This window comes from Coloeus monedula, assembly GCF_965178545.1.
Source record: "Coloeus monedula genome assembly, chromosome: 11".
Lineage (NCBI taxonomy): Eukaryota > Metazoa > Chordata > Aves > Passeriformes > Corvidae > Coloeus > Coloeus monedula.
Genome location: NC_138791.1, coordinates 19,543,586 through 19,570,057, shown reverse-complemented (window position 1 = coordinate 19,570,057; position 26,472 = coordinate 19,543,586). Strand labels below are relative to the sequence as shown.

The window sequence follows — 26,472 nt, the reverse complement described above, 5'->3', positions numbered from 1 at the left end:
CCTGCTGAGGGAAGTGGGTTGTTAGGAACTGCTGCAAACTCCACAATCCAGCACCATGAACATGAAAAGCTGCAGGAATAATAATAATAGTAATAGTAATAATAATAGTAATGGATCCAGACTTACTTCCCCAAGGCAAAGCACTCCAGTTTCACCGTTGTTCCTTTCGCAGATGGAACCGTTTCTGGGAACTGCACTTCTATTTTGGGCTCGTACTCTCCCATCACCCCTGTGAACATAAAGGAGATGCTAAGGCTTGGTTGGATTTCAGCAGTAAATTCACAAGTGTTCCCGTGCTAGCACGGAGCTGTTCTATACATCATTACTTGCCCAATTAATCCATTCATTTTAAACATGGCCTGTTCCTAACAGCCGTGGAGTGTGGGCTCTTTTCCCATTTACTGCCAGAGGAGAAGCTGAACCAACTCTCCACACCATCTGCCAAAGATTAAAATCTCTTCATGGCTCTGTTACTTTTTGCTTTTGAACATGCAGGATTTTTGCAGGTAACCTGTGAAATAAGGGAAGCAATAACCAGGGAGGCTCAGCATCTTCTAGAACAGAAACACGGAACAAACAGCCATTAGGAAGAAGTTTTAAAATCCCTGGAGTTAATAGGGGTTTCTATTAACTTCCAGGATTTCAATGCACAGAGATCATCTGCTCCTCGGGTAATTTCTTTATTTTTTACTGCCCCAGTAAATCACGGAGCGTGGCAGCCTCTTTATGAAATTGTGTTTAAAAATTTGTGCACATAAAAAGGCCATTACACTCCTGACAAATGGCTCCATTTCCACTCACTGTACTGTCTTAGACCCGGCACATATAATTTCACCAATAGTGATTATCAGCTAATTGATGATTGCAGTTTAAATCTCAACAGTGCGGCGCTGCCTGGACAGTGGCCAAGGGAGGCCAGGTCAGCCCTGATGAATCCCAGAAAACCAGAAATGAGCCAGCAGGAGCCTGCAGTGACACTGGGGCACATCGGAGCTGCTGGTGTTGGCCTGTGGTTGCTGTGCTGCTCTCTGTTCCCCTTGCTTTTCACACAGGATGCAAGAAAATCCTGGTTCTTTCCTTTCATTTTCCAGTGATAAAGGTGAAAATGCTCAGTGTGAGGCTTGCACCAAGTCCACCTTTGCTTGCTGACCAGTTCTGGCACAACAGTAGGTTATGTCATCTTTCTTCCAACACATTAATTGCAAATAAACGTTCAACAAAGCAGCTGCTGCACAGCCTCAGTCGTCAAAATTAAATGCATTTATTAAAAATGTGAATACTCTCCCCACATTCATGTCCTGCCTGGCACATGAAAGAGGAAACCTGTGATTCCGTGGTGACATTCCAGCATTTACGAACCACACGAACAGCAATTACGTGGCATGTCACTCGTTAGCCCTCTGCATGTCAACACTGCACCATCAAAAAGCTCCAAATCCTGTTTTCCCAACTGGGACCTGCCAAACCTTTGCAATCTTGCCTAAATTTCTCCAAAATCTGTGATAAGTATTAGCTGGGTGAGCTTCAATCAAGCCAAGAACTGCCCCGTGGTCTCCAAAGCAGCAGCTGATGGAACTTGTGGAGATCTTTCTCTCACTTTTTATTTATTCAGAATTTGTGGAGATCTTTTACCCCTTCTCTCACTTTTTATTTATTCATTCCCATTTCTTTGCCTTGGGCTGGGACTGGAGAGCTGAAATCCCAGGGGGATGAAACCCCACAGTGGGGTAGGAATGTTTCCCTGGGGCTGTGGGACATCAGCTACAGCCACTGCCACCCTCAGCCCGGCAGCTGTGGCCTCTCACAGCCTTCCTGTGAACTCCAACCACCCAAAAATCAGGATTTGTACCTGGAAAAATCACAAGGCTCCTGCTGCAGTGACAACCTGCCTACCTACACAAATATATATCAGGTATGAAGTGAGCCCCGCTGTCTCCTCTTTATAGGAGCAACATCAGAGCAGTTGAGACATCTCCATCCTGAATCCAAGATCACTTCCATGCAGAAAATCCTCATTTTTCCTGCTGTTCCTGGGTGATTTAACATCTGACTTAGCTGTGCAGGTGGCAGGGACAGAGGAGGAAATAAAAGACTAAAATAGACCCCGGGTTTGTAGCTTGGAGAACACTTCCAGTGTCGCACATCAGATGTTCCATGTGTTGGCATTTCAGAGGCTTTTGTATCTTTCTTTCAATATCAAGGCTTAAAAACTTGCTTTGGGATGAAAGTCCCAGGAATTCAGAAGGAGGGTAATTCGTCTGAGGAGATGAGAGGCATTTCCTGACAACACCTGTGAAATGGTAGAGTTTAATTGGCCCATACAGCTGCTGCTGATGGCAATTTTATTCCAGGACTATTTCGGTGATTTCCTGCTGTTCCTGTTTCAATCCTGATGTCGAAAATCCCACATTTTTAAGAAAAATTGAGAAGCACTGCAGGAGCAGCAGCTCTCAACACCTGGATGCACCCAGCAGGCTTTGGAGCAGGATGGGGCAGCCCCAGCTGCTCTGGACACCCTGTGCCAGGGCCTCACCACCCTCACAGGGAAGAATTCCTTCCCAATCCAACCCTGCCCCATCAGTTTAAAGCCATTGCCCCTTGTTCTAGCACGGCACACCCCTGTACCAAGTCCCTCCCCAGCTCTTCCAGTAGGGTTTGCAAAAAAAGTCCTATTATTGGAATATTAAAAAATATAATTTCAGCACTGCAGTTGTTAGTATGAGGCAAATTTAAACATTGCTCTTTGTCTGCCATCCATGCCATGGCTCACTGGGGACAGATTTGCTGCCTCTGTGTTTGTAGGAACACAGCATTCCCTGTAAGGGGGGGCAGATCTGGAAAAGCAGCACCTCCACCCCTCTCAGTCCAGTTGTGACAATTCCTCATCACCAACAGCATTTCCCATCCACAGGAACTGTGTCAGCCTGATGGGCAGGAGGCTGCAGCAACTGCATTTTCCAAGCAAGGAATTTTTGTCAAATACCACGAGGTGACAGTGGATCTTCCAGGAGAAGTTGCTAACATTGCATTTCTATTTCTGGAACAAATGTTCCAACTGTTAGCTTTTGAACAGAGACATTTTAATTAATTTTAATTGTAAATTAGCATGCAAAGTATTTTTCTTATCTGCTCAAAAATGACGATGATACAGATCAATTGTCTGTATAAATTTAGAAATCCTCTTTTGCTTTCTTCTCCCTTTTTTGTATTATTCCACAGACTACTAAAAATAGCCCTAATTCTGCTGGGAAATACAGGCTGAGCTAAGAGTTACCGAAAAAACAAAGTGCCTTTGCTCACTTTTGGGCTGCATAAAATGAGAAAAACTGGTGTATCCAGACTCTAAAATCTATTTTGTTTCCTGTCTTTGGCCAAATCCCATCAGGGTTTTCTTTTGTAATTATTGCCTGACTCTGAGAGTCTCAGCTGGGAAGAGCAGCTTTAGCTGTCCATGAATTTGAACCACAGCTCCAGCCTCACTCTGAGGGGAAAAATCTCTCCCTTAACTCCAATATAAACATTTCAGGCCACTTTTCAATGTCTGGGTGACATCCAGTCACGAAAAGCACGAGAGAGTCTCCAAGGCCAGCTTGGGAGGCTCCTACCGTCGTTCCTGAGGACGAGGGGCGTGGGGGGCCCCAGCACCCTGCTGTTGGTCACGGTGTTGGTCACCACGCAGGTGTAGTTGCCCACGTCCGAGGTCTCCACCTTGGCGATGTAGAGATTCCCGGTTTCCTGGGACACGAAGCGCCGGCTGTCCTGGTGCACGAAGCTCGGGTACTCGTTGAAGATCCACGCGTAGCTGAGCTCTGCAAGCACAAGGGACAAGCTCTGAGCAGGGAAATTTGGGTATGTCACAGCCCACAGAAGGAGCCCCACGGCCGCTGATGCTGTTGCAGGTTTTACCTTTTTTTTCTTTTATATATTGTCCGTATTCTTTACTCAAGTATTTGTAACTTTGTAGCCTTTTATTGCAGCTTAGCTTCAACATTTCCCTAGGCAGGAAGACAAAACAAATTCCAGGGTCCCTATGCTATCTTGGTTCTCATTAGAAACCAAGGCTGAGAGCAGCTTTGTGAGACATATTTTTGTAAGCAGGGCCTGGATCTCATCTGGGGGGCTTCTCCACGGGCAGGTTCCTGACTGGGGGGTTCTTGTCAGATGTGCTAATTTGCAGAATCTATGAAAATTGTGCACGTGTCACGTGTGGGGGGTGGTGTTGGAGTGAAAGCTCCTCTGGACTCAGCCCCAAAGGGAAGCCAAAGCACAGGGGTTGAATTAAAACCTTTGGACAAGCTGAGATACGTGAAGCCACACCAAAGTGAAATAGAAATACAGATTTTTTTAACTTTTAGTAGAAATATATGCTAAGTGCCTTAAACATTGAAAAGCTACAGCAGAGACCTTAAACACAGTTCTTGCTGCAGTAGGGTTACCTTTTCACAGAATTCTTTACTTTAGACAAAATCTAGCTAGAATTACACTGTTCACATTTTTTAGAAGGTGTGTTCACATAAACAATAAGAACTGATAGAAACTGTAATGCAAATCTGTGCAATACCTATGTAACACTTGTGTAAGGCTTTTAAGCTGTTAGAATTAGACCAGGATAGATTAAGAAAAGAAAAACTAGAATCGTGTGTTAATCCTATTGGTCAATTAACAAATATAATCCACACTTCTGTAAGAAAAGATATAGGGCATATAGAGCATATAGAAGAAGAAGAAGCTGTTTTGCCTGTTGCTGTTGCTGCTTGCCTTTATCATGTAAGCCCCTTGAACTCTGCCTTCAAGAAAGCTGTGAGACCATGGAATAAAGAACTCAGCAGAACAGCAGCCTCCTCTGCTCCGTTACCCTGGTCCGAGAAGGAGGGGTACCCTGTCAAAAGCTCAACAGGGCGTCCTCGGCGTTTCCCACCTGACGGCTTTGTGCACCTGAGGATCCTTGCATAAAGGTACCCCTTTTATCACCCTAACTGTGTCTGGCTCATATTTTTAGGACCAGAGAACAAGACATCACTAGCAATGCAAATTTCCAGCTGGGACGCTTCTGAGCCTGCACAGGGGTCTGATATTCCTGCTACTCCCTCAGGTTCATCCAGAATAAAACACACGTTACAGGAACTTCACCTTTTTGTCATGAACATTCCAGCCTGCTCGTGGCTTTGCTTTCATCCTCCCTAATTGATTTTTTTTTCCCCTTTAAAGCCAATTGTGAGGAGGATCTGCCGAGTCGTGTTATCACCCACCCGATGCTTTATTCCTCGGGAATTTCTGAATCAGCAAAAAGCTCAACACTAAATTAAGCAGCTGTAATCTTCTCTGTGACTAATTAGACAGTGCTCTGTGTTTTATAAGGCATCCTTGGAAGTTATTTGAGCAATAAAGAAGAAGTGAGAGACGCTGCAAGCGGCTGCAGAGGCTGTGAGTGAGGTTAATGCAGTCTAACCCTATTATATCTGCCTGAGTCAAATGCCCAAGCACACTGAAAGAGCCTGAAGTGGATATGAGACCGCTGCAGTTTCCTAAGGGAACACTAATTATACCAAAAATCATATACTTATTTTAATACTCTAATGAGTTGTAGCCGTAATTGACCTCAACTGCCATTAGGTACTTTGGAAAATACATTCTGCCCTCGCGTCCCTCTGTTTACAGCCAGAAGAGGCTGAAGGCAGACTTTAGGCCTTTGTTTATTTATTTTTAACAACAGGACTCAAAAATGCCTGCTTAGACTTTCAGGAAGATATGATAATTCTGTTTATGAGGGAATATCTAATCATCATATTTACACGTGCATCTCATTAGGAGGAACCTCATGCTGATGTCAAGAGGATACTCAGAGCAAACAAGGCACCACTTCTCAGCCAGCTTATTATTTTCTGCAAGTAGTTAAGTTTGTTGGGTTTTTTTTTAAATTTACTCTCGGTGAACAATTATCTTGCTCCTCCAGAAGCAGTCGGCAACAGGCAAATAAACATCCCTGCCCTGGGATGCACAGAGGTGCTGAAATTGGAGTGACTCTTCACGCACAAGGTTTCCACCAGAGCCCCCCTGAGCTCTGCAATTTTGCACTGACTGTGGAATGGTGAACTGACCACAGAACAACAGAGTGGGGAGGGAATTTCTGGATCAATCCCTGTCCCTCCCATCCTTCCCCAGGAGGTCTTGTAGGTATAATTACACCCCAGAAGCCGCAGGGTTTTGGCTCCTGCTTTTCTCTGTGAGGCAGTATTTCTTTAATTGCTAAGAACCCTCTGATTTCCAGGTTAAATATTTTCATTGCAGCCTCTAGCTCTGTGCCTGTGGGCTAATGATCCCTTTGGCTCAAGGAGTTCTCATCTCTTTGCTGGTGAGAGCCATCGAGAGCCCTTGTGCCGGCATTTTCAAGATGGGCTTTCCAACCCTGTAATCGTTGTAGGAGCTTTTCCTTGGCTCTGCCTCCGTTAGAAAGTTGGGAATAATTCTGTCATTGGAGCTGAGGGCCAGGTGGGAAGCCCTGGGCAAGCAGGTCACAGGAGGCTATGCAAGAGGAGGAGGTGAGATCAAAGAGGGAAACAAACGGTGATGAGCTGGGATCTCTCTGAAATGAGGAACCCAGCACAGGGCGGACTAAAGGAGACCCATTTCTAGATGGCAAAGCATCAAAACTTCCCCCAGAGCTACCTCCAAACTCTATTAATTTGGCTATATACAGCTGAAGAACACAGCAAAGGTCTGAAGGTGCAGCTCTGCCTTCCTATCAGCGTCCAGAAAGACCCAACTGCCCGAATTACACAGATTTTGATATTAGCAGTCCATGATTGGTATATAATATTTAAAACTGGGTAGTTCTCTCTCTCTCCCTCTCTCAAACACCAGGGACTAATGGAATACAGAGCCCAGGGAAGAGCACGGAGGGGAGCATCTCTCCGTGCACCTGCTTGCGTAGCAGCATGTAAATAAATACTCCCTCCAACTCCCTTTGATTTTCTGAGAGATCCTGGTGCAATATTTATGGCTCTCCCAACTTGACGGATTCCTTTTGATAAGTTCTCCCTTCCTAATTGCTCTGGAAGTGACAGGCAGCAAACATCCCACAGGCAATTTGTAACTCCTGTGCAAACAGACACTTAAAACACAGCCCGGGGTGGCTCCCGCTGATGGAAACGTCTCCCAGAGTCACCAGCACGGAGCCTTTGAGCACAAGGAAGCAGCAGCAACAGGCAATTCAAGGTTTTCTCATCACACATTAGGCTCTATTTCCTTGAGGAATTTATTACAAACTTCTCCTGTCTAATTTGGGGCCCTTTTCATGTAATTTTTGCCTAATTTACCACGCTTTTCATTTCCCCTTTAAAGCAGATTCAAGCAGGTCTCTCAAACAGAGAATATTACTCCATTTCTGACCTGTATTTGCTGCTTTTAAAGGGAAGGAGGAACTCCATGAGCTGCAATCCCCGAGCAGCCACTGAGCACCTGCCGGGTCATCCCCTGCACAGACCCAGAACATGCTGTAACCTTATTTTTCTTCATTTCCATTATCTACTCTCTACTGAAAGCTGCACAGAAATTCTGAATAATTATTAAAATTAGGCCTGTGGTTTGCCAAAATAACGTTCTCTGGTTGCCTGTCTTGAGCCATGCACGTATTGTGTCTCTGCCTTTAAGTGGAAGAAACTCTTCCTGATTTTTTTTTTTTTTTTTTTTTTTAAAGTCTCTTCCATAAAGTCAGGGCTGCCACTTAAAAAGGTCTGTGTGGCTATTATGGGAAAAGCTATTAAAATATCAAGATTATGGTAGTCATAAAGCTGAGTAGAGGAATGAAATTTTGGAATTAGTATTAGCCAAAAAAAGGGGGGTCATTTATCATTTTTAATAAGAACAGTGTGGGTACAATACACTATTATTTTTATAGGCTTTACTGAAAGTTAAAGAGATTAATCCAATCTTTAATGATTGCTATAATTCCTAGGTTATCACCTCCTCTGTCACTCTCAAGATGGACAGGTGGGAACTGATTTTCAGTGTGAAACAGAAGGTTTTCTGTAAATCATAATGCACAAAAATTAGGCTTCATTACCCATGGCAAAAGGAAAATATGAAATTAAGGAAATAATGAAATCCTCCCTTTAAACTGTCCCAAGCAACCCAAACTATGACTGAAACAGCAAATAATTTTGAGACATTTTGAAAGGAGAAGTGAGGCTCATCCCCTGTTAGAAACTATTGAAATCCAGACAGAGTGGCCACAGCTCGGAGTGTTTGGTTGGCCCTTCCCTGGATCATGCACTTCTGTAAAATTATGGCTGCTTTAAAATTTTTTTTCAAAATTCAGTTACTTTTTGCAGAATGGGAAGCGCTGAAGCTTTCCTGTTTTACTCCCTGCCATTCCCAGACGGAGCCAACAGCACAGTGAAGGTTTTCCTGGAGAGAAGCTGTTCCCTCAACTATGGCAGTGCAGGTGATGGTCGGGAGGAACTGCATTTAGCACTTTGCTTTTAGGTGCTTTAGCACAGACAAATTTCTTGGCTCTGGGTGTGTTCCTGGCTGGCTGGGAAGTGCCAAATATTCCCGCCTGCTCTTTGTTTTAATATCTAAATGCTATAATACCATTTCGTTGTACAACCCCCCAGCCATACCCACAGTTGCTGTATAAACTTCATGGAAAGCTGATTTTTGGTGGATAATCCACAGACTTCTTTTTTTTTTTTCTCTGATTGCTTCCATTCCTTGGTGTTCCAATTTCTCTTTGGAGCCTCTAACAGAGTGTTTTGAAGGTTACAGCAAATTTGGGTAAAAGCTTAACTGATTATCTGATGAGTCCCGTGAACTCGTTCAGTATTCTCAACTTGCTTATTAAAATCTGCCAAAATCTGCTTGTAGGGGATGTTCATAAATCAAATTTCCTAATTCCAGGTGTCACTGCAGTTTGATTGAGCAATCAGCCCCCATAACCCCGTGAATCTCAAAATGTGAGCAGGAAAGGAGGCTCTGAGTGCCACAACACCCTGCCAGAGTGTCCTGGGGAAGGGGAAAAGGGGATTATTTGGGAAAGACAAATCCCTGGCACAACACTCCATGTTCATGGCCCTACCCAACCCTCTGAGGCTCCTCTCCACACACACCAGTTCTCTGCAATTCCTGGAGTTTTTTACCATTTTTCTCCTTCACAGTTTTATTTTAATGTTAAAGCTACATGAGTTATGCACCACACCTTTTTTTTGGGCCTACAGACCATTCCATTGCCCTGCCAGCACACTGCATCCATTTTTTATCTTCCAGTTTTAAATAATTGCAGAACAATTTAAGGAAATCAACCTGGACAAAAGTATCACCTGGTAATTCTCCCTTCGAGTCTGAGCTCTTCTATACACCACAGCTCTGGGCCTCAAATGCAGGTTTTAATAAAAGGAATGATAAATAATGAACAAGATTAATCTGAGGTTAATAAAACATGTCTGGATGAACCCTCAGCTACGCCAAATCTGAGGACACAGTTACTCAGCAGCCAGGCAACAGAGCAATGTGCTGTCAGAAGTTTATAAGAATGAGAAAAACACACAAATTACCCAATTTCTGTGTTGGACTCATTCCCACAGCAGTTTTCAGTGCTGTGTTTGCCTCCCAGCCCCTCATCTGCCCAGTAGGTAGAGCTTCAGATGTGGGTAATTAAAAGGCCTTCATTCCCTGAAGCCTAATCAATAATGCCCTGTATCAGCTGCATCTCCAGCTTGTGCATCTCTAAACCAGTGAAATATCTGCTGGCTGAACACAGCTGGCCTGGCTTATCTCTGCCCAGCAGCCTGCAGCCCCAGTCGATGGCAGGGGAGCACTAAGGAGGATCCCACTGTGCCATGGGGCAGCCTGAGCCTGAAGGGAGGAAAATCCACGGTAATCTGCATCTGTGCTGAAGGGAAAACATTGGGAGGTGAAGTCCTGCACTGGGGCGTTTACTCCAGCTAAACACCAAAAGTATTTCAACAGCATCTGATGGGCACAGACACCCTCCCATCAAGCACAGCCCGGCAGGTTTGGGGAGAAACTTGATGGGTTTTTGTCTGAAAAACTTTAAAACTTGTCTTACAGAAATTTACAGCTCAGCCTGGTCTTGCCTGGAAAGAAAACCCACCCACTAACCCAACCTGTGTCTATCCTAAGGGCTTCTGATCCCTCCTGAAGCAGGTTTGGTGTTTCCTGGCAATGGAGAACCTCACCCAGGATCGGATTTGATGCCACTTTCCAGCACTTCTCGTTTAAACTGAAGCATTAGGAGCCAGGCTCACCCCAGCAGCGATCAGCTGGGTGATTCCCTCTCTTTGTTTCTTAGTTCATTCCAATGAGGAAATTCTGGTGATAAAAAAAGGAATAATAGCTTGATGCAGTCCAGAGAGTGGCATCAACATCTTCCCAAAGAAACTCATCTTCACCTGACAGCCAGAGACAAAGCCCCCCTGGGACAGGGACTGGCAGCAGCAAATGGAAACAGGAGACATCAGCCAGTGAAAAAGATAAAAGGAGGCTGGGCTGAAGCTGCTAATTACTTACAAGCAATCATCAAAAGAGAGTAAAAACACAGGAAGATGGGCACGAGCACAACTGATGCCTACCCTGAATTTAAATTCTGCTCCTTATTTGTGCTGTGAGAGATTCAGTGGCTGCTGATATTCTCCAGGCTTCTGTTACATAAAGTGCTACACACATCACCTGAAGGAATGACTCACAGATTTAATCCATCAGTTTGTTTTCTGTTTAAAGTCACAGGGAGTTAGCCTAAAAATCCTTTTTTGTGTGTGCACTTGCTTCAGAAAAGCTAAAGGTCCCTGGGCTTGTTTCAAAACATATTTCAATGTGACCTAGCTAATCCTTTAATACCAGCTTTCACTACCTTTGATCAGCCTCTTACTGTAGCTGTAGGAGATTAGATCAAACCTCTAACAAAAAAAAATTTAAAAGTTGGTTGTGGAGAATTTTCTTACTGCAATGAATTAAAATTATGAACAACTCCAAGGCTGAAATATCTGCCCAAACAGCCTGAGGGAGGCATGGCCTGGAGGGCGCTTGTCTGTAGTACACAGGAAATAAACATTCTCTTCACATATTTGATAGATAAACAGTGTTCAGATAAAATGCTTTGGTATCTACTAGCTGAAAACATCATCATGGTTGCACATTTATCATATCATTTAAACACATTGTGGTTGCACATTTATTACATTTAAACACATCATGGTTGCATTTTTAGGCACTTCACATGCATGAGGTAACAGAAAATGCCTAAACCAATATCCCCACTGATTTTTCAACAGCAAAGCATCAGCCCCATAGGAATGAGGGCTCCCACAGCCAGGACTATTGACTTGAACAAAGCAGAATGTGCACCCAGGGATGTGGAACCCCAAATCTGATACATCAGTGCTGTGCTTGTGCCAACTATGCATGTTCTGCATCCTTGGCTGCTGCCAAGGGCTTTGCGGAGGCCAGCAGAGCTGGATTTGGAGGGAAAGGGTTAGCAGAGCCTGAGAGCAGGACTCTGATCTCTGATTTATTTCATAAAGACATCACAAGGTGCTACAACTCTCGATAAATGCCATTGACTGGCTTCTGTCAGACGACAGATCTCACTCATCTTTAGCCAAGCCTTGCTGGCTCTACCCCCTCTCAATCCCATTTCAATCTTCATTTAGTGCTGACTGCAACCAAACAGGGAATAAACCACACGACTGGCTCGCAGATGATTTCTTTTTAAAGATGTCACGAGCTGTCACTGATAAATAAAAAATCCATTAACGTCATGTTCCTGATATTTCGCTGTTTCCAAGGTCTTCAATGGAGGGCTGAGCCTCTTCCCTCCCAGTTACAGACCCCAGACCTCCTCCTGTGTCCATGACAGCACCGTGGGGCACAAACAAGGAATGCTGGGGGGCTGACTCTGCAGGTGACAGGTGACACGTGCCAGCTGAAAATCTGCTCTAAACTCCCGTGGCCAGTATCTGTTCTTGACTTTGCCCCTATTTTTGCACCTCAAAATTCATCCCAGAAATGAGGCAGATCACATTTGCCGACTCAGGTGCGTAAATTAGCATAAATCTGTAATGAGCCTGGCATTTGTGCTGTTGGAAATATTTGTAATTTCATAAATCTCTCAATTAAGAGAGCGCTGCATGTTCCCTGTGCTGTCAGAAATATCAAGCCAAAGCACTCCCAAATTAGAAGAGAATTTATCCTTATCCCTTATCCTCAAATATGTTGATAAACTTGTGCACAAACTGAATCAGCAGTTTTAGAGAAAGGATTATGTCAGATTAATTTTAATCTAATCCATTTCTATCTCCTGAGAAGCTTTTTACTTCTTGCTTTCAATAATTTAAACGGTGACTGTGGCAGAGCATAAAAAATAAATGATGGGAGATGCACTTTAAATGGAAGTTACCATTCTCAATCACTTTTTATTTAAATGAGGGTTTCATATGCCTGATTTTAGGTTTAATGAAGCCCATTTTTGCTGAACTGTAATATTCTCCATCACATGGAGCCAGACACAGACGAATTACAGAAACCCAGTGTGTGACTCACCTACTCCTTGTGATGCTGCTGTGGAAAGAGACACCTGGAGTGAATTTTGGGCTGAATTTTGAGGGAATTTTTTGGCAGAAATGCTGCCAGGCTGCTCAGATCCAGCTTTCAGGAGCAGGGTGCCTGCCTTGGAGACACACTGCAGGAACTGGAAGCTTTGGGATGTTGTTTTCTGGATCTTGGCCTGAGATAAATCTCTCAGAGGTTTTTTGGGCTCAGCTGTTTGTGCTCTGGAAAACACTTTTAGGATGTTGACACTTTGGACCTGGGAATTCTCTGCTGTTAGGGGACACTGAGTGGCAATCACTATTAAGAGGAAGAACTGGTAACAGATTCAGGTAGTTTTTGATGCTGCACCCTTTGCTCTCCTCACGGTCTCCATCTCCCACACATCTCCAGCACTCACCCTTCATCCTCCTCCTGGGAATATCTAGGAAATCCTGCTGGCATTTTACATGTTCCCATTCCAGGAAAGACACCTGCGAGCTGTGGAGCCCCAGCTCATGGGAACACTGCCTTGCTGGGGCATTTTCCTGCTTGTTTGGGAACTGAGCCTCCCCTCTGTCCTTCCCTGCATGCTGCAGGCAGAACCATCCATGGACAACAAGGTTTAACTCCTGCCCCGCAGTCCAGGGGGGTTTGCAGCACCTCCTGATGCTCCAGGTCTGCCACCACCGACCCAACACCACAGTCAAATACACCAAATCCATCACTGACTGTCCCTAATGGAAAAGTATTTCCCTGCATCTTTGTTCTTTGCTTTTCCCAGCCCCACGGGAGAGTTTACCTGCTCATATTTTCCCTCCAGCCTTGGCAGTGATCCGTGGCAGGCTGCTCAGTGACCCTGTAGCATTCTGACAAATAGTTGAACCAACTTCCAACCAGCTTAGCAGATTTTTTGCTTGGTTTCCCGGAGAAATGGAACTTTTACAACCACGGTGCCCACCCATGTGTGCGAGACTCCTCTCTAAATTAGCTTCTCACTAATTGGAACCAAATCTGACCAAGCAGCAAAGGCCTCCAAAGACATTAAGACAGGAGAGAAAGAAGAGAAACCATCAGTCGCTTAATAAGGAGTAACAGGGGTAGCTCAGCCCTTTGACAACCTGCCTGGCAAGGGGGAGCTGCCCCATCCTGGGAATACAGGTTCTGTAAAATCCACATTTCTCAAAAGCTCTGGGCATCCCACACTGAAAGAAACAGGAGAATAAAGGCTGAATATTAAGGTTACTGTAGTGGAGTGAGGCCACGAAACGCTCCAGGATTCCTGCTATGCCCCACTCGCTGATCCTGTCATGGTATAAAAATCCTGATAATTGCCTTTTTCCTCCTGCACCGGTCTGGTTTTTCCCAGGTTTGCTCCCCTTCCTCCTTGCACTGCGTGGTGGGGGCTGTACAAACACGAGGGAACACCAGACACAATTTGTGGGACGGATTATTTACAAGACAAACCCCTCAAACCTTTCATCCCACTGGAGGCCATCAGCCACCCTGAAAGCCAAAACATCCTCACAGTTCCCAGCCCTTGAAGTGTCCATCATCCCTTTAAAAAAATAATAATAAAAGGGGTGAAAAAGTGAGCGGACACATGAGCAGCACTAATGATTTCTGTGCCCAGAAGTGGTTTCAGCAGCACTGTAATCAGTAAAGTGCTTTCTGCAAACATGTCTGGTGTCCACACTTCACTACAGCAGAAAGGCTGAGATTGAGATGGAATCAGAATTGCCATTTCCTCTGTCAAATGCTAAAATTTAGTTAGTTCTACTTGATTAAGCTGTGCAACAGAACTAAAAGTTCTCCTGGATAGCAGCAGGGAAAAAAAGGCAGGAAAGAATGAGAAAACCTGAATGCATCCAATCTGTGAAAAGATGGGGGAATTATTCTCTGTCAACATCTCAGCTCACAGCCATGGATGTGTTCCCATCCATGGCTGTGCTTCCATCAGGAGCGATGGCATCAGATAGGAAAGAATTATGGGAACAACTGAGCTTTAATGAATCTCCTCCTCTTTGGGAAGATGGAATTTTCCAAGCACGTTGAGAACATGGGCACAACAGAGAGAGAAAACTGATTTTCCTTGAAATCCTGCCTTTGTTCACTCAAGGGGACACAGCTCCCAGATACCCAGGAAGGTCAGAAAGGAGCAGAGGGACAAGGAGTCTGAGGAACTGAGGTTCAGGGAGAGAAATCATGGAGGGGAGGTTCAGTTCCAGGGTCAGCAGGAACTTTGAGGCCCTCAGCAAGTGGCAGGAGAAGACAAATCCTGTAGGAACACCGGTGGGTTCCCATCTGCCCAGCTGAGCACTTTGTGATCTAAAAAAAAGCCCTCAGCTGGTTTATTTCTTGCCCAGATGATTGAGATAGATTAGGAGTGAGAATAAATGTGCTGCAGCTGTGGTGAGGGGTGGAGCAGCGAAGCCCAGAGAGGTCTCGGAACAGGACACACCTCCAGGGAATGCAACGGGAACACGGAATTCAAATAATCAAGTAATTGAGAGATCATTTTCACCAGCCCTCTGTGTACATTCAGCATTTCTCACAGCACTTGCAGAGCTCCATCTCCACAGGCTTTTCCCACGAGGGCTGGAAGGCAAATGTCGTGAGAACATGGTTATAGATCTTTCTAAAGATGAACCATGAGAAACTTGCAGGAAGGGGGGTGAGAGAAATCCTAAACACAAGTTCATTTATCTTCCCAAAGAAGGGAGGGGAAGGATTTGCAGGCCCCTTTGTTCTGCATGAGGATGGGTGTGCTACCAGCCTGTCAAGTAGAAAATACTTTCCAGGACTGTATTTTTTTAGGCTCTAGACTCACAACGAAGTGCCAGGGATGTTAGAAGGAATTGGAAAACTGTAGTTGTTAAAACATTAACTAACCCTACCCTGACTATCAAATAAATCTAACAAAAGTGGCACCTAAAGGACTCAGCTCCCACAAACTTAAGTGAAAAGAACTATTTGGCACAAAAGAATATTTTATCTTAAAATTTGGAGATAAAGTTAAAAGGACAGCAACCTCCAAATATTCCCAGGCATATCCCTGTTAGAACCCAACTTCAATTCAGAGCCCTGAGAAACACAAGCGAGTGTTTGCTTTGGATTTTGGAGCTTTTTGTTTGTTTGTTTCAATTAAGTTTATCTCAACAAGAAATGTATCTTGTCAAATTTGATTAACAGCACCGAAAAAAGCAAACAAGGAAAGGTAACTTTGTTTCCCCCTGCAAAGCTCCTCAGAAGGAAAACATTTCCACCAGGAGCTTAACTGGAACACTGCTGTACACTTTGAAATGCTTTGTGGTTTCTAAACGGCTTAAAAATGCAACAGAAGGAAAAACAAAGCCTGTTTTAGTGATATTTTTCCTGTTTTGGCTTGAAATGCTCCAGATGGTCAAGGGAAGAGATTCTTCCCCTGTACTCTGCTCTTGGTGACAACCTACCAGGAGGACTGCCCGAGGGCAGGGTTAGATGGGATATTGGGAAATAAACCTTCCCTGTGAGTGTGGGCAGGCCCTGGCACAGGGTGCCCAGAGCAGCTGGGGCTGCCCCTGGATCCCTGGCAGTGCCCAAGGCCAGGCTGGATGGGACTTGGAGCAGCCTGGGACAGTGGGAGGTGTCCCTGCCCACGGCAGGGGTGGGATGGGATGGGCTTTAGGGTCCCTTCCCATCCAAACCATTCTGTGACTCAATGGTTGATCTCACAGGGCTTTGGAAATATAAAGCAGGAGAGCTTTGTTTTCTGGTATCCAAATTTTAGAGCTCACCCTAAGACAGGCCTAGGTACCTTATTAAATCTCAACACAAAAGTCACAGAAACTCTTTGATGTCCCTCCCATGTCCAAACCCATTTCTGTGGCTCCATCACTGGGGACTGCCCAGTTCCTGCAGTGGCCGTGATGAGGCCCCTGGTGTTCTGCACCAACACCAAAGCCAAATTTGAGCTACACACAGACTTTTAGGATTTTTGACTGTTTCCTCTTGTCCACTCAAACACCTACAGCTGCTCCTCATGCTGCTACACAGGCCCCAGTGCCATGTTCCCAGAGCAATGTTTACTCCTGAACGATTTCTTCTGGGGAGTATCAGGGTGGAATGGTTGACACACGACCATCGTTGGGCTTTTGATTAAACAAGCTGCAGAAATAATGAGGGAACACCCTTCACACGCAGGGTAATTATCTCAGAAAAATCCTAACAACCCAGGCAGGTTTCTACCAGTCTGTTAGGAACAAATGGAGAAGGCAAAAAAAAAAAAAAAAAAAGGAAAGGAAAAGAACTGGAACTTCTAACAGACAAAGGGGTCATCCATACGGCAGGACTGGCCTCGGGGGTTTGGGAATCTGCTGCTTCAAGCGCAGACAACGCGACAGAAGCAAATGTTTGATTTGCATTCACTCCTCTTTCCAGCCCATTCACTTCCCGAGCTGCAGATGAACGTTTATTTTCCAAATCTCCAGCACTCAGCATGCACTTCATCAGAGGAGGCCATCACATCATTATGCTGCTTAACAAAATGTGCCAGCACAAGGCAGTGACCTGACAAACAGCGGCTCCCCGCCACCGCCGCGCGGAGCACGCATTCCATTTCCATTTGGGGTCTGGGGGGGAGCTGAGATCCATGTGCTGCATTTCCAGCTCATTTCAAACCAAAAATGGGGACAATGCACGGCAATGCCCAGATTGTTCTGTGCGAGCTGTACACAGCCCATTTGTTGATGCTGAAAAGACTTGTTCATCATTTGGACTCATTTTCAGGATGAATTTCCTGTAACGTTTGAACAGTAGGAAGCTCTTTATTGGGCATCATTTAGAAGAAAAAATAAAAAGAAAGCCTCAAAAACTAATGTGTGTAGGCCAACATAACTTCACTTTTAGCTGACAGCTCCTCAAAAATGGACATTTCCAAGTGGCAAAGTATCAGAGTGAACTACAGCTGAAAGGTTAATGGTCTGGATGCCGATCAGCATCTTTTTACTAAAGCCACAATTTTCAAGCCCAAGACAACCAGGGACAATGGCTGACAGGAAATAATTCCCTTCTAATTTACTATTTTTCTTTTCCCAAATCTCCACACCTGGCCAGGATGGTTTTTTTCAGGCTTCTGCTATTCCAGTGAATACCCTCATCACCAGAGCAACAGCAATTCTCAGATTGAATAGTTTTGCTTTTTTAAATTATATTTTTTCAGATTTCATTTTCAATGAAATACAAAGCTAAAGTAAAAATGAAATAATATGAAAGTGCATTTTTTCCCACAGTTAGCCCTGTATTTCAGCACTGGTCATTAATGACATCAGGCACTTTTTGCAAAGATGATGAAGTTGGGTTCGCTGCCCTAATCAGATTCTAAAATAAGTAATTGCATTTTCTCCTCTTAATGCCACTTGCACTTTCCATGAGCTGGATTATTTTTCACTGCTAAGCTGAACAGTTTTTTCCTGTCGCACCTCAATGTTAAACACTTGCAATGTTACACTGGGGGACTGGAAGGAGCTGATCTCTACAGCTCTGCTTTGCCAACACTGCTGGGGCCCTGGGGACGGGGCTGCCCACGGAACACGGCGGCTTCCGATGAGCAGCAGCTTCCCACTGACACCTGATATTCCTCCTGAACCTCCCTCTGCCCAGGGCTGAGCAGGAGAAGGCTCTGGGACTGTGCGGTGGCTGCTACAGAGCCAAGAGCTTCGATCACAGCGGGACATGCGCAGTTGGCTGATGGAAACACAACGATGACCAAGAAACATCAATTTGCAGTTGTGACTTTTAAAACTCATCTTATTTCTAACCTTGGGAGGAAGGAAGAGTAAAAGAAAATGTTGCCACAGAGCAGATGAATTCCTGCAGAACAAGTGGTCTGAATTAAGCTGTTTTGAGTTGCCTGTGAATACTTTCTGTGCAAACCAGCCACCAACAAGCTCAGTAACGCCAGCCCAGCTCGGTTACAGAGCTATGATAGTGTCAGGTTAGACTAGCTGTGGCTCTGGCTACAATGAAGAGAATTTTCAGGCTGCAACAGAGCAGGTGATGGATGGTGGTCATAGGGGAAGTCATGTCCCATCACCCAAATGACTGAGGGAAATCGTTACCCTCTGGGCACCAGGAATGTTCTCACCTCCCGGTCAGCACACAAGGCTCTGTCCCTCTTACTGAACCCACACTGGAAATAACACCAGCACCTTCTGGGAATGCAGTTTTTTGTACCACCAGTAAATAAACCCAGACCAAACCTTCCTCCTGGAGCACCTGAACAACCATTGCCTTCTCTCTGCTCACTGCCCCCACCAGCTGCCCCATCTCCACACACGGTGCTCACCCTGCAAGGATTTCTTATGGCAAAACAGGAACCTCTCAGCCACTGCAGAGCAGGGCTGTGCTGAGGAGACAAATGTGCACAATTCCTGCAATCCCTGTGTCCCTCTGGGAGCCTTCTGCCTTGGAGAAATGGGAGGGCCCCAGTGGGACAAAGTCCATGGGCAGCTCTGTCAGCTGGTCAGATGTGAGCCCAGGAGCTCCTCAAGCCCCTGTCTCCTCCTATCTGAGCAATAAGCTCAGCCTAACAGCACATGGTCCACCGGGCAATTTCCATCCAGCTGATGAGGCCAGACAGATTTCAAAGCAGGACTGCAAATTCCTTTAAAAGGGACACGGATCGGAGGAAGATGTTCCGATGTTTTGACGGAGCAAGCAGCGCCCTGACGGAGGAGCCAGCTGCAGCGGCTGGTAGTGGGTCCTGGTGGGGAGGGACACACACATGGAGCTTGTCGGGCACAGCCAGGGCATCCAGCAGGAATTCTGCCAGAACCACTCCCTCTCGGACACAATTTAAACACACCAGTGCAACACGCCCGCTCAGGAAGCCACAAACTGGCACGTTTAAAATAAGTTTGTGCTAAACTGAAAGAAGTCTTTGGCATTTCCTAAACATTTATGCCACCCTCTTTGAAGCCAATGGCACCCTCTGTGATCTGGACACATCCTGAGTACCCAGGAAACAAAAAAAAGTGCCAATAGTGTTTGAAAAAAATAAATAGTAATAAAAAGATGATGCACAAAAGTGGCTCTGTCAGCAATCCACAACTTTTTAGCAGAAGACACACCCGGGCCACAAAGCAGACAGGCTGCACATGACCCTGGCCATGTCTTTGGTATATGAACACACTGCTTTAGCTTCCATCAGTTCACCTCTGAAGTTTATACTCAGATGTAGTAAAATGCTTTTTCTCTGAATTTACCCCCAACTGGAGCTTCCCCAGTCACCCAGCATGACCCCCACAGTCAGGCTGGCCCTGCCACAGCCCTCTCCTTGCAGGTGACTGCTTCAGACTTCCTGAAAATTCTGGGAATTCTCTTCCTCGAGAACGGAAGCCTCACAAATCGTTGCCAAACACTGAAGCTGAGAGAAGGAAAGCTCTTTACCTCCAGAGTGGGGTGGGGGCCCACAGAGCAGCACCATGCCCTGGCCCTGGCGGACGGACACCGTGCTCCTCGTTCTGGTCTTGAAGTTCTCAAGGTCTGCCAGGAGAGAAAGAACTCGGTTAAAGGGTGATCAGAGGCTTCTCCTTATGAGAAGAACAAGAGGAAAATGACAAAATAAAGCAAACATCAGCTTGGAGGGTGGGCTGGTGGGGTCTGGATAGAACATGAGGCAGCAGGAGGCTGAGGAGCATCAACAAGAGGATCAGGAAATGCTTCCCCAGGCTGGGAAAGGTGAGAAGGTGCTGATTTACCCACAGCAGCAGACACACCCGGAGAAAATTCCTGCACCTGTAATGCTGGGGGAGTTTTGTTGTATGAATTTAGGAAGAACTGCTGCCTTAAATAACCAATTACATCCCACCCCAGCCTGTTTCCCTGCAGGAGCCTCGCTGCTGATGCCCTCCCGGCCCATGTGTGGAGAGCCTTCCTTTCCCACAAGGAAGTCTCTTGTACCAGCTGCATGTAAAGCCACAGAGTGCTTTAATTAAATCAAATTCCTCCTTCCACCTCTCTTTTTTCCTCTCCTCAGGGCCCATGCACTGCAAAAATACAACTCCCTCTGCTCTCCTTGCACGCTGAATTCAAGAGACTTGCAATGAAGTGAGGAGGTGACTCTGAGCTGAGCAGTGACACCAGGATTGTCACCAGCAGCTGCTTTGTGGGAGCACCAAGACATGGAATCACTTTGGCAGCCTCTGATCTTTAACAATCTCCTGCATTTCAACTTTCTTTTTTTTTTTTCCTTGTTTCCAGCGTAGCTGAGCCTTGGTTTGGCAATTACAAACCTGTTGTCAGTGCAGTTGGGAAAACACAGAGGTGATAAATATTTATCAGCAGGAACTGGTAGGAACATCATTATAAGGTTACAGGGATGGAAAACTGAGCCTTGATTTTTATCCCCTCTTAAAAATGGTTTCTGCACACATACTTAAAAATAATTAGATAAAATTAGTAATTGTCACTGCTTCATCTCCCTTTTTAGGAGAGAAATCTTTTTTGGCCTTTCTTTCTTTTCTGTCTTAGGACAAAAGGAAAACAGAAAAAGAAATTATCAATTAGAGAGATAGAATTTTTTCATTCCTTAATTCTATAAAATCTACAAGTTTGATTTTTTTTTTAATTTTACAGAAAAAACACTGTTACATTCCTCTGGCCACCTGCCAGTGCACAGATTTTTATACATTTTGACTGCACACGGGCACAAGGCTGGATGCCATCCTCTCTGAGGACAGCTGCAGGAGGAGTAATAGCCTAAAGCCCAAATAATGCCTGCAGGAATATATGTGCTATTTTTTACATCAATATTGACAAGAAAAGGATTGCTACCAGGAAAAGCAGCCTCTGCTTGGATGAACATCTAGGAAATGCTGCAAGAATGGTCAAAGCCAACTGGAGGCAGCAAATGAAGCAGAGCATTCATCACCACTGCTCGTGCTGCAAACCATCAGGCCTTGGGAGTGAGCTCGGAAAAGCCTCATGCAAGTGCTTCAAATCTGGCTCTGAGTGAAATAACGAGATTAAGATAATTATAAGAAAGGCTAAAGCCTCATCAAAGCCATCAGGCTGATTGTGCCCGTGCTGTCTGAAGCCCACAGATTTCTTTTTGCAGCACCTAAACTGGAATGAACAATAATATCAAGAAGATTTTTTTAGTGAGAAGCTTCATTTAGACCCCACCTTGCAGCCTTGCAACTGCAGAGTGGGTGGTTCAGCTCTGGGCGTCTGCCCTGACAACACCATCAAGCTCCACTTCACTTTGTCCTCAAACCTAAAAAACCCTGGGTAGCAGAGGAGGATTTTTGGTTTTATTTGCCAATAAAAAACCCCCAAACCAACAAATAAACCCACAAACCCATCAGATTAAAAGGAAAAACTGAGGAAGAAAATAATAACGCTTGCAATTCTGTCGATCAGTGTCCTGCCAACTATTGTCACAACACCAAACCAAGGACTCCAATGAACACAGAAAAATATTCTGTAAGCTCCAGTAACCCCAGCATTAGAGAAGGATTAGTAGTTAGCAATTAGTAATGATTTCAAGAGGAGAGTACAGCAGTGTAACAGGAATGCAAACAGGTTATTGCGAGTAGCAGCTACTCACACCTTACTTAATGAATGAGTTAAGGTGCCTTTTAAACACTTTCTGGACAGTATCAGTTCTAAACCAAGCTGAACAGACCCACAGAAGCAGAAAGGTGCATGTAGTATTTAATTTCAGCTGGATGTATTTAAAAGCTGCTGCATGACTTTGGGAAAGTCACTTCAGGTCTCGGTGACAAAGTTTGCACCTCTCTAAGGACAAGTACTTCAACTGTGTCTCTCAGAAGAGGCTTAATTAGCTAATATTTGCACAGAAGCCTGACATCTGCTTCTGAAATGCACTGGAGTGCAATGCACACACCAACACCCACCCCTTAATGGGGCCTTGAATGGCTTTTCTGGCATAATGAGATTTTTCTGTAGCCTCCATTAAAACGCTGCCTTAGTGTTCAGTGCCAGAACTTTGGGAGGTACTGGGAAGTGATGCCAGTCTGACACAGATCCCTACTCCCCCAAAAACGCTCAAAAGCCCAGGAGGAGCCAGCAGCAGCTGTCAGCCCACCAGCTTCTCACTTTGGGTAGGGTATTTCTGTACGGAATGACCTCCTTCCAAAACCTCCGATGGGGTTTAATAAAAGCTTAAGCACTCTAAAATGATCCAAAGCCCCTCAGGACTGAGTAGTTTGTCTCAGTAATTGGCATTTGGAAACTTTAATCAAACCCATATGGCTTTGCACAGTAACAATTACCCAAGTTGTCCAGAGTAATGAAAAATTTCCCCAAATTTTGCCTACAAAAATCAGTCTTTATAGCAAAGAAGATTCCATTATAAGCAAAACAAAAGGACTGCAGCCTTTTCTCAGGACCTGCTTGGGTTTGTGCTTTATGAAATGTGGTAATTCTTTTTCTAAGTGACTCCTAGGCAAGCACGGAAATCAAAGTTTTAAAGAAACATTTCCCAGATGGTGTCGAAGGATGGGCAAACAAACAAGCACACATCAGCTCCTGCTGGGGGGGACAGTGTAAGATGCCAGTCTGTGTAAGATGTGGCCTCAGACTTCTGTATTTACATCCCTTCTCAGTTACAGCTCCACTGATTGTCCCAGTGGTGAGACTTCTACCCCAGCAGAGCAGCCACACAGTCCCCCTTGGTTCCCATTACTGGCTGCAACAATAACAGAAATAATGGAAATAACAGAATTCCTGAACTCAGCATGCCCTGGAAACCTCGAAGGGAACACCAAGACTTCCCTCAGGAGCCTGCCAGTCTCAGGGCACTGAGGACGTGACAGAGATCCCTACTTTTCTGTAAAAGCTGAGCTCTGTTTTGCTGGCTTTGTTTGCCTGAGGAGGCTTTCTGTGCTTTGCTTTTATTTTTTCCACACGTGCCTATTTTTAGAACACAAAATACTCTGCAATTACTGGTTCTGCAATTAGGAGAGACCCCTCCGTGCAAGAGCTATTAAAAACCACCCGAAAAATATTATAGGAAATGAGATGAAGAGTCAATGATGCAGACTGGTGGTGGCAGGTGTCTGCATGTCCTTTAGAAAGCCAATTTCTGTGACTGTATCGTGTGGGAGGCAGCTCTGCTGTGCAATGCCTTGAATGACACGCTGTCAAAAACTCACCATTAGTGAGCCCTTTGTCATTACAGTTCAGGGTTTTTTCCTAATGATTAGAAAAGCAGAGCCACAGCTATTTTCACCTATTCTTCCTGTTCAACTGGCATGGAACTATTTCTGCTTCTGCTATATTCCAACAAAAATGTACACACATCAATCACTGCTTTATGCATCACTGGGTTTTAATTGCCAAAGAAAAACATGGCTAATAGGCTTGGAAAAATAAAAATGTTACTGGATTTTACTTAAAAGTCTTCCTCTAGAGACTTCAGTAAAGCAAATTTGATAACACATCAGTGACATCACTCAACTGAGTTGGTGATAACAGCAAGGAGCCTGCAAAGCACAGGGCCGGCATCCCTACAGATCATTATTCCTCCAGGGTGAGATATCCAATGAACCTCGACAGAAGGAACACAGAGTTTTTGCCCAGGAGCAGCACAGGGAGGGAGAAAGGTGGGTGATATCCACACATCTGTGCATCAAACTGGGAATTACTGGGAATTAGCACTGCCTTAGTGTCATTCCAGCTGTACTAAAAGTAAGTCTTTGGTTAGGACACTCATACTTCACTTAGATGAGCAACAAATCCGTGGGATCAGCACTTGAGGGGTTCTTTTAACCAGTTTGTATTTTATGGGGGGTTGTGGTTGGTATTTCCCCCTGGAGACTTGGCTGTGCTTTGAACACAGGAAAATGGAAAGGTTAAAAATGAATCTGATCATTTAGGAACTGATAAATTAGAAAGCTGACACATGTTCACTGGCAATTTTGGGTATTCTGGAGTGGACAAAACACCACCTTTACTAATATAAAATGAACCTTAGAGCACCCATTCAATAGGAGATAATGATACAGGTAAGGTGTAATTTCTTTTTCTGTGTGAAATGCCCAATCCCCTTGGGTGCCCAGACACAGCCAAGACACCCAAAGCCAATTTTTGAGCACGACTTAAAGAGATTTGCAGATCTTAGTGGGCTTTGCCTTCTCAAACCCCTTCTATCAGTTTAAGATAATCCCAGCAATCTAAAATTTAGGGTGATCTTTAAGGTCATGTCCAGTCCTCGAATTGAAGCCAAAGAGATTATTCCCTTTATGAAAGAGCACATGACCCATCCCAAGGGAATCTGATCAGGCTGGCAATGACATCTCCAACAAAAAAACTGACAGAAGGAGTGGCCAAATCCTCCTGGTTCAGACGGAGCAAAGAACCTCCTGCTAAGGGATATTGGGATGCCCTCTCCCGAGCTGTTCTCATCCTGTTTGCACAACTCTCCACACACCACAGATCCCCCGTTCATGTCCTGGGCAAGGCTCACAGCCAGGCGGGCAGGGAAGGCATCGGCGTGGCTGCCCACGGGACAACCCCACTCCACTGGCTGCTGACTACAAACTGTGGAGTTTGGCCCACAAAACCAGTCTTGGAGAGGAGATCCCAGTGCACCTCAACCCATTTTGGATGTGAGAGGACACTGGTTGGAAGAACTCCCAGGAAGGAAGGCTGAAAGCTCTTAACTGGCACCCACAAGAGACAAGATTGGCCCGCTGGTATCTGTGGCCCCACCACCCCCAAAGACTGTCTCTACCAAACTGCACCTGATTTCCAAGCTGGCCTTGATGTCAGCCCTTGCACCCATACACAGAGATGAAGTTCTTCAGGCTGTGTCCTTGCTGGTGTGTCAGGACTGCACAGAGAGCTGTGCGGGCTGGAATAAAACCCCTTTGATACAGAGCTTAATAGAATTTTAGTTTAAGAGCTGGTGTTCTAATGAATAAATTTGAGAGTCACTGATTTGAGAAATAGTTTACAAGTCTGGGCATGAAAGCTTTCTAATTTGACCTTTAGAGCAGAAATTTCACTGGGATTTCTACTTCACCAAGGAGAAAAGGAGGGAAAAAGAAGTTTTAGAGGTAAATGTCTTGTCATTTCCCCCACCCCTATCCCTGCAGGATTTTTTTTTTTTTTCCATGGACTTTATTACTGTGAACACTAACAAGGCACTGCCTGGGCAACTTTACCACTCACATCTCTAATCTCTCTAACACCTTGGACTTGGATGTCTCTATCTGGATTCTCATGTTGAGACTGTTTTAATTTTCCCAAGTCTTTCTGACCACCATCTGTTAAAGACAGGCTGATTTCTGAACCCACATGGCTAAAATTCCACCTCTCTGGGATTTGATCCTTGCTCTCAAACAGGCTGCAAGGCAGCCCCAGTGCTTATCTGCCTTCCTTCACACCACCGATCTTACAGGGAAACAGGAGCTCTTAGAAATTCCTGCAAGGCACCCACTTTTCTTTTCCAAAATCAAACCACTCTTCTCTATGATATTATGAAAAAATAAAAAAAAAAATCCTCCTTGTCTTCATGTTCCATTTTATAAAAACTGCCTGTTTGCCTTCTTTCTACAGGAAACATTTCAAACATTTATTTTGAAGCAGCTCCTCGGCTTGAGACAAAGTGCTGAGGACTCTGAAAATTTTACTACTTTAATCTAGAAAATCTGGGCAGACATTTCCCCCTGAGTTGGCTCGAACAGGGTTTTTTCACTCTCAGAAGTTTTTTATCTTTTCCTAGACTAAAAAAATAAAAGCTCTGTTTGCAGTTTCCTGCAGCACAGACGACTCTGCAGTGGGCAGAGAGCAGAATTCCACAGGCACAGGAGGTGGGCACAGCCCTCCCTCAGGCCATGTCTGAGCGTCGAAGGTGCCTCAGTGCTCCCTGCAGGCTCTGCTGCACCTTCCCACTCTGGGCAGTGACAGGAGTGCAAATCCACA

The 26,472-nt window shown here is 45.0% G+C and overlaps 1 protein-coding gene across 2 annotated transcripts in view; it reads right to left on the bottom strand.

Annotated features, from left to right (window-relative positions):
- LOC309576904 (contactin-4) overlaps positions 1-26,472 on the bottom strand; it is a 127,643-nt gene that overhangs the window by 60,000 nt on the left and 41,171 nt on the right. For both annotated transcript variants that reach the window (XM_082288496.1, XM_082288497.1), the window contains exons 4-6: positions 19,969-20,064; positions 3,606-3,809; positions 127-229 (exon numbers count right to left, since the gene is read on the bottom strand). In XM_082288496.1, coding sequence (XP_082144622.1) covers positions 127-229; positions 3,606-3,809; positions 19,969-20,064 — 403 coding nt within the window. The remainder of the gene's footprint in view (positions 1-126; positions 230-3,605; positions 3,810-19,968; positions 20,065-26,472) is intronic.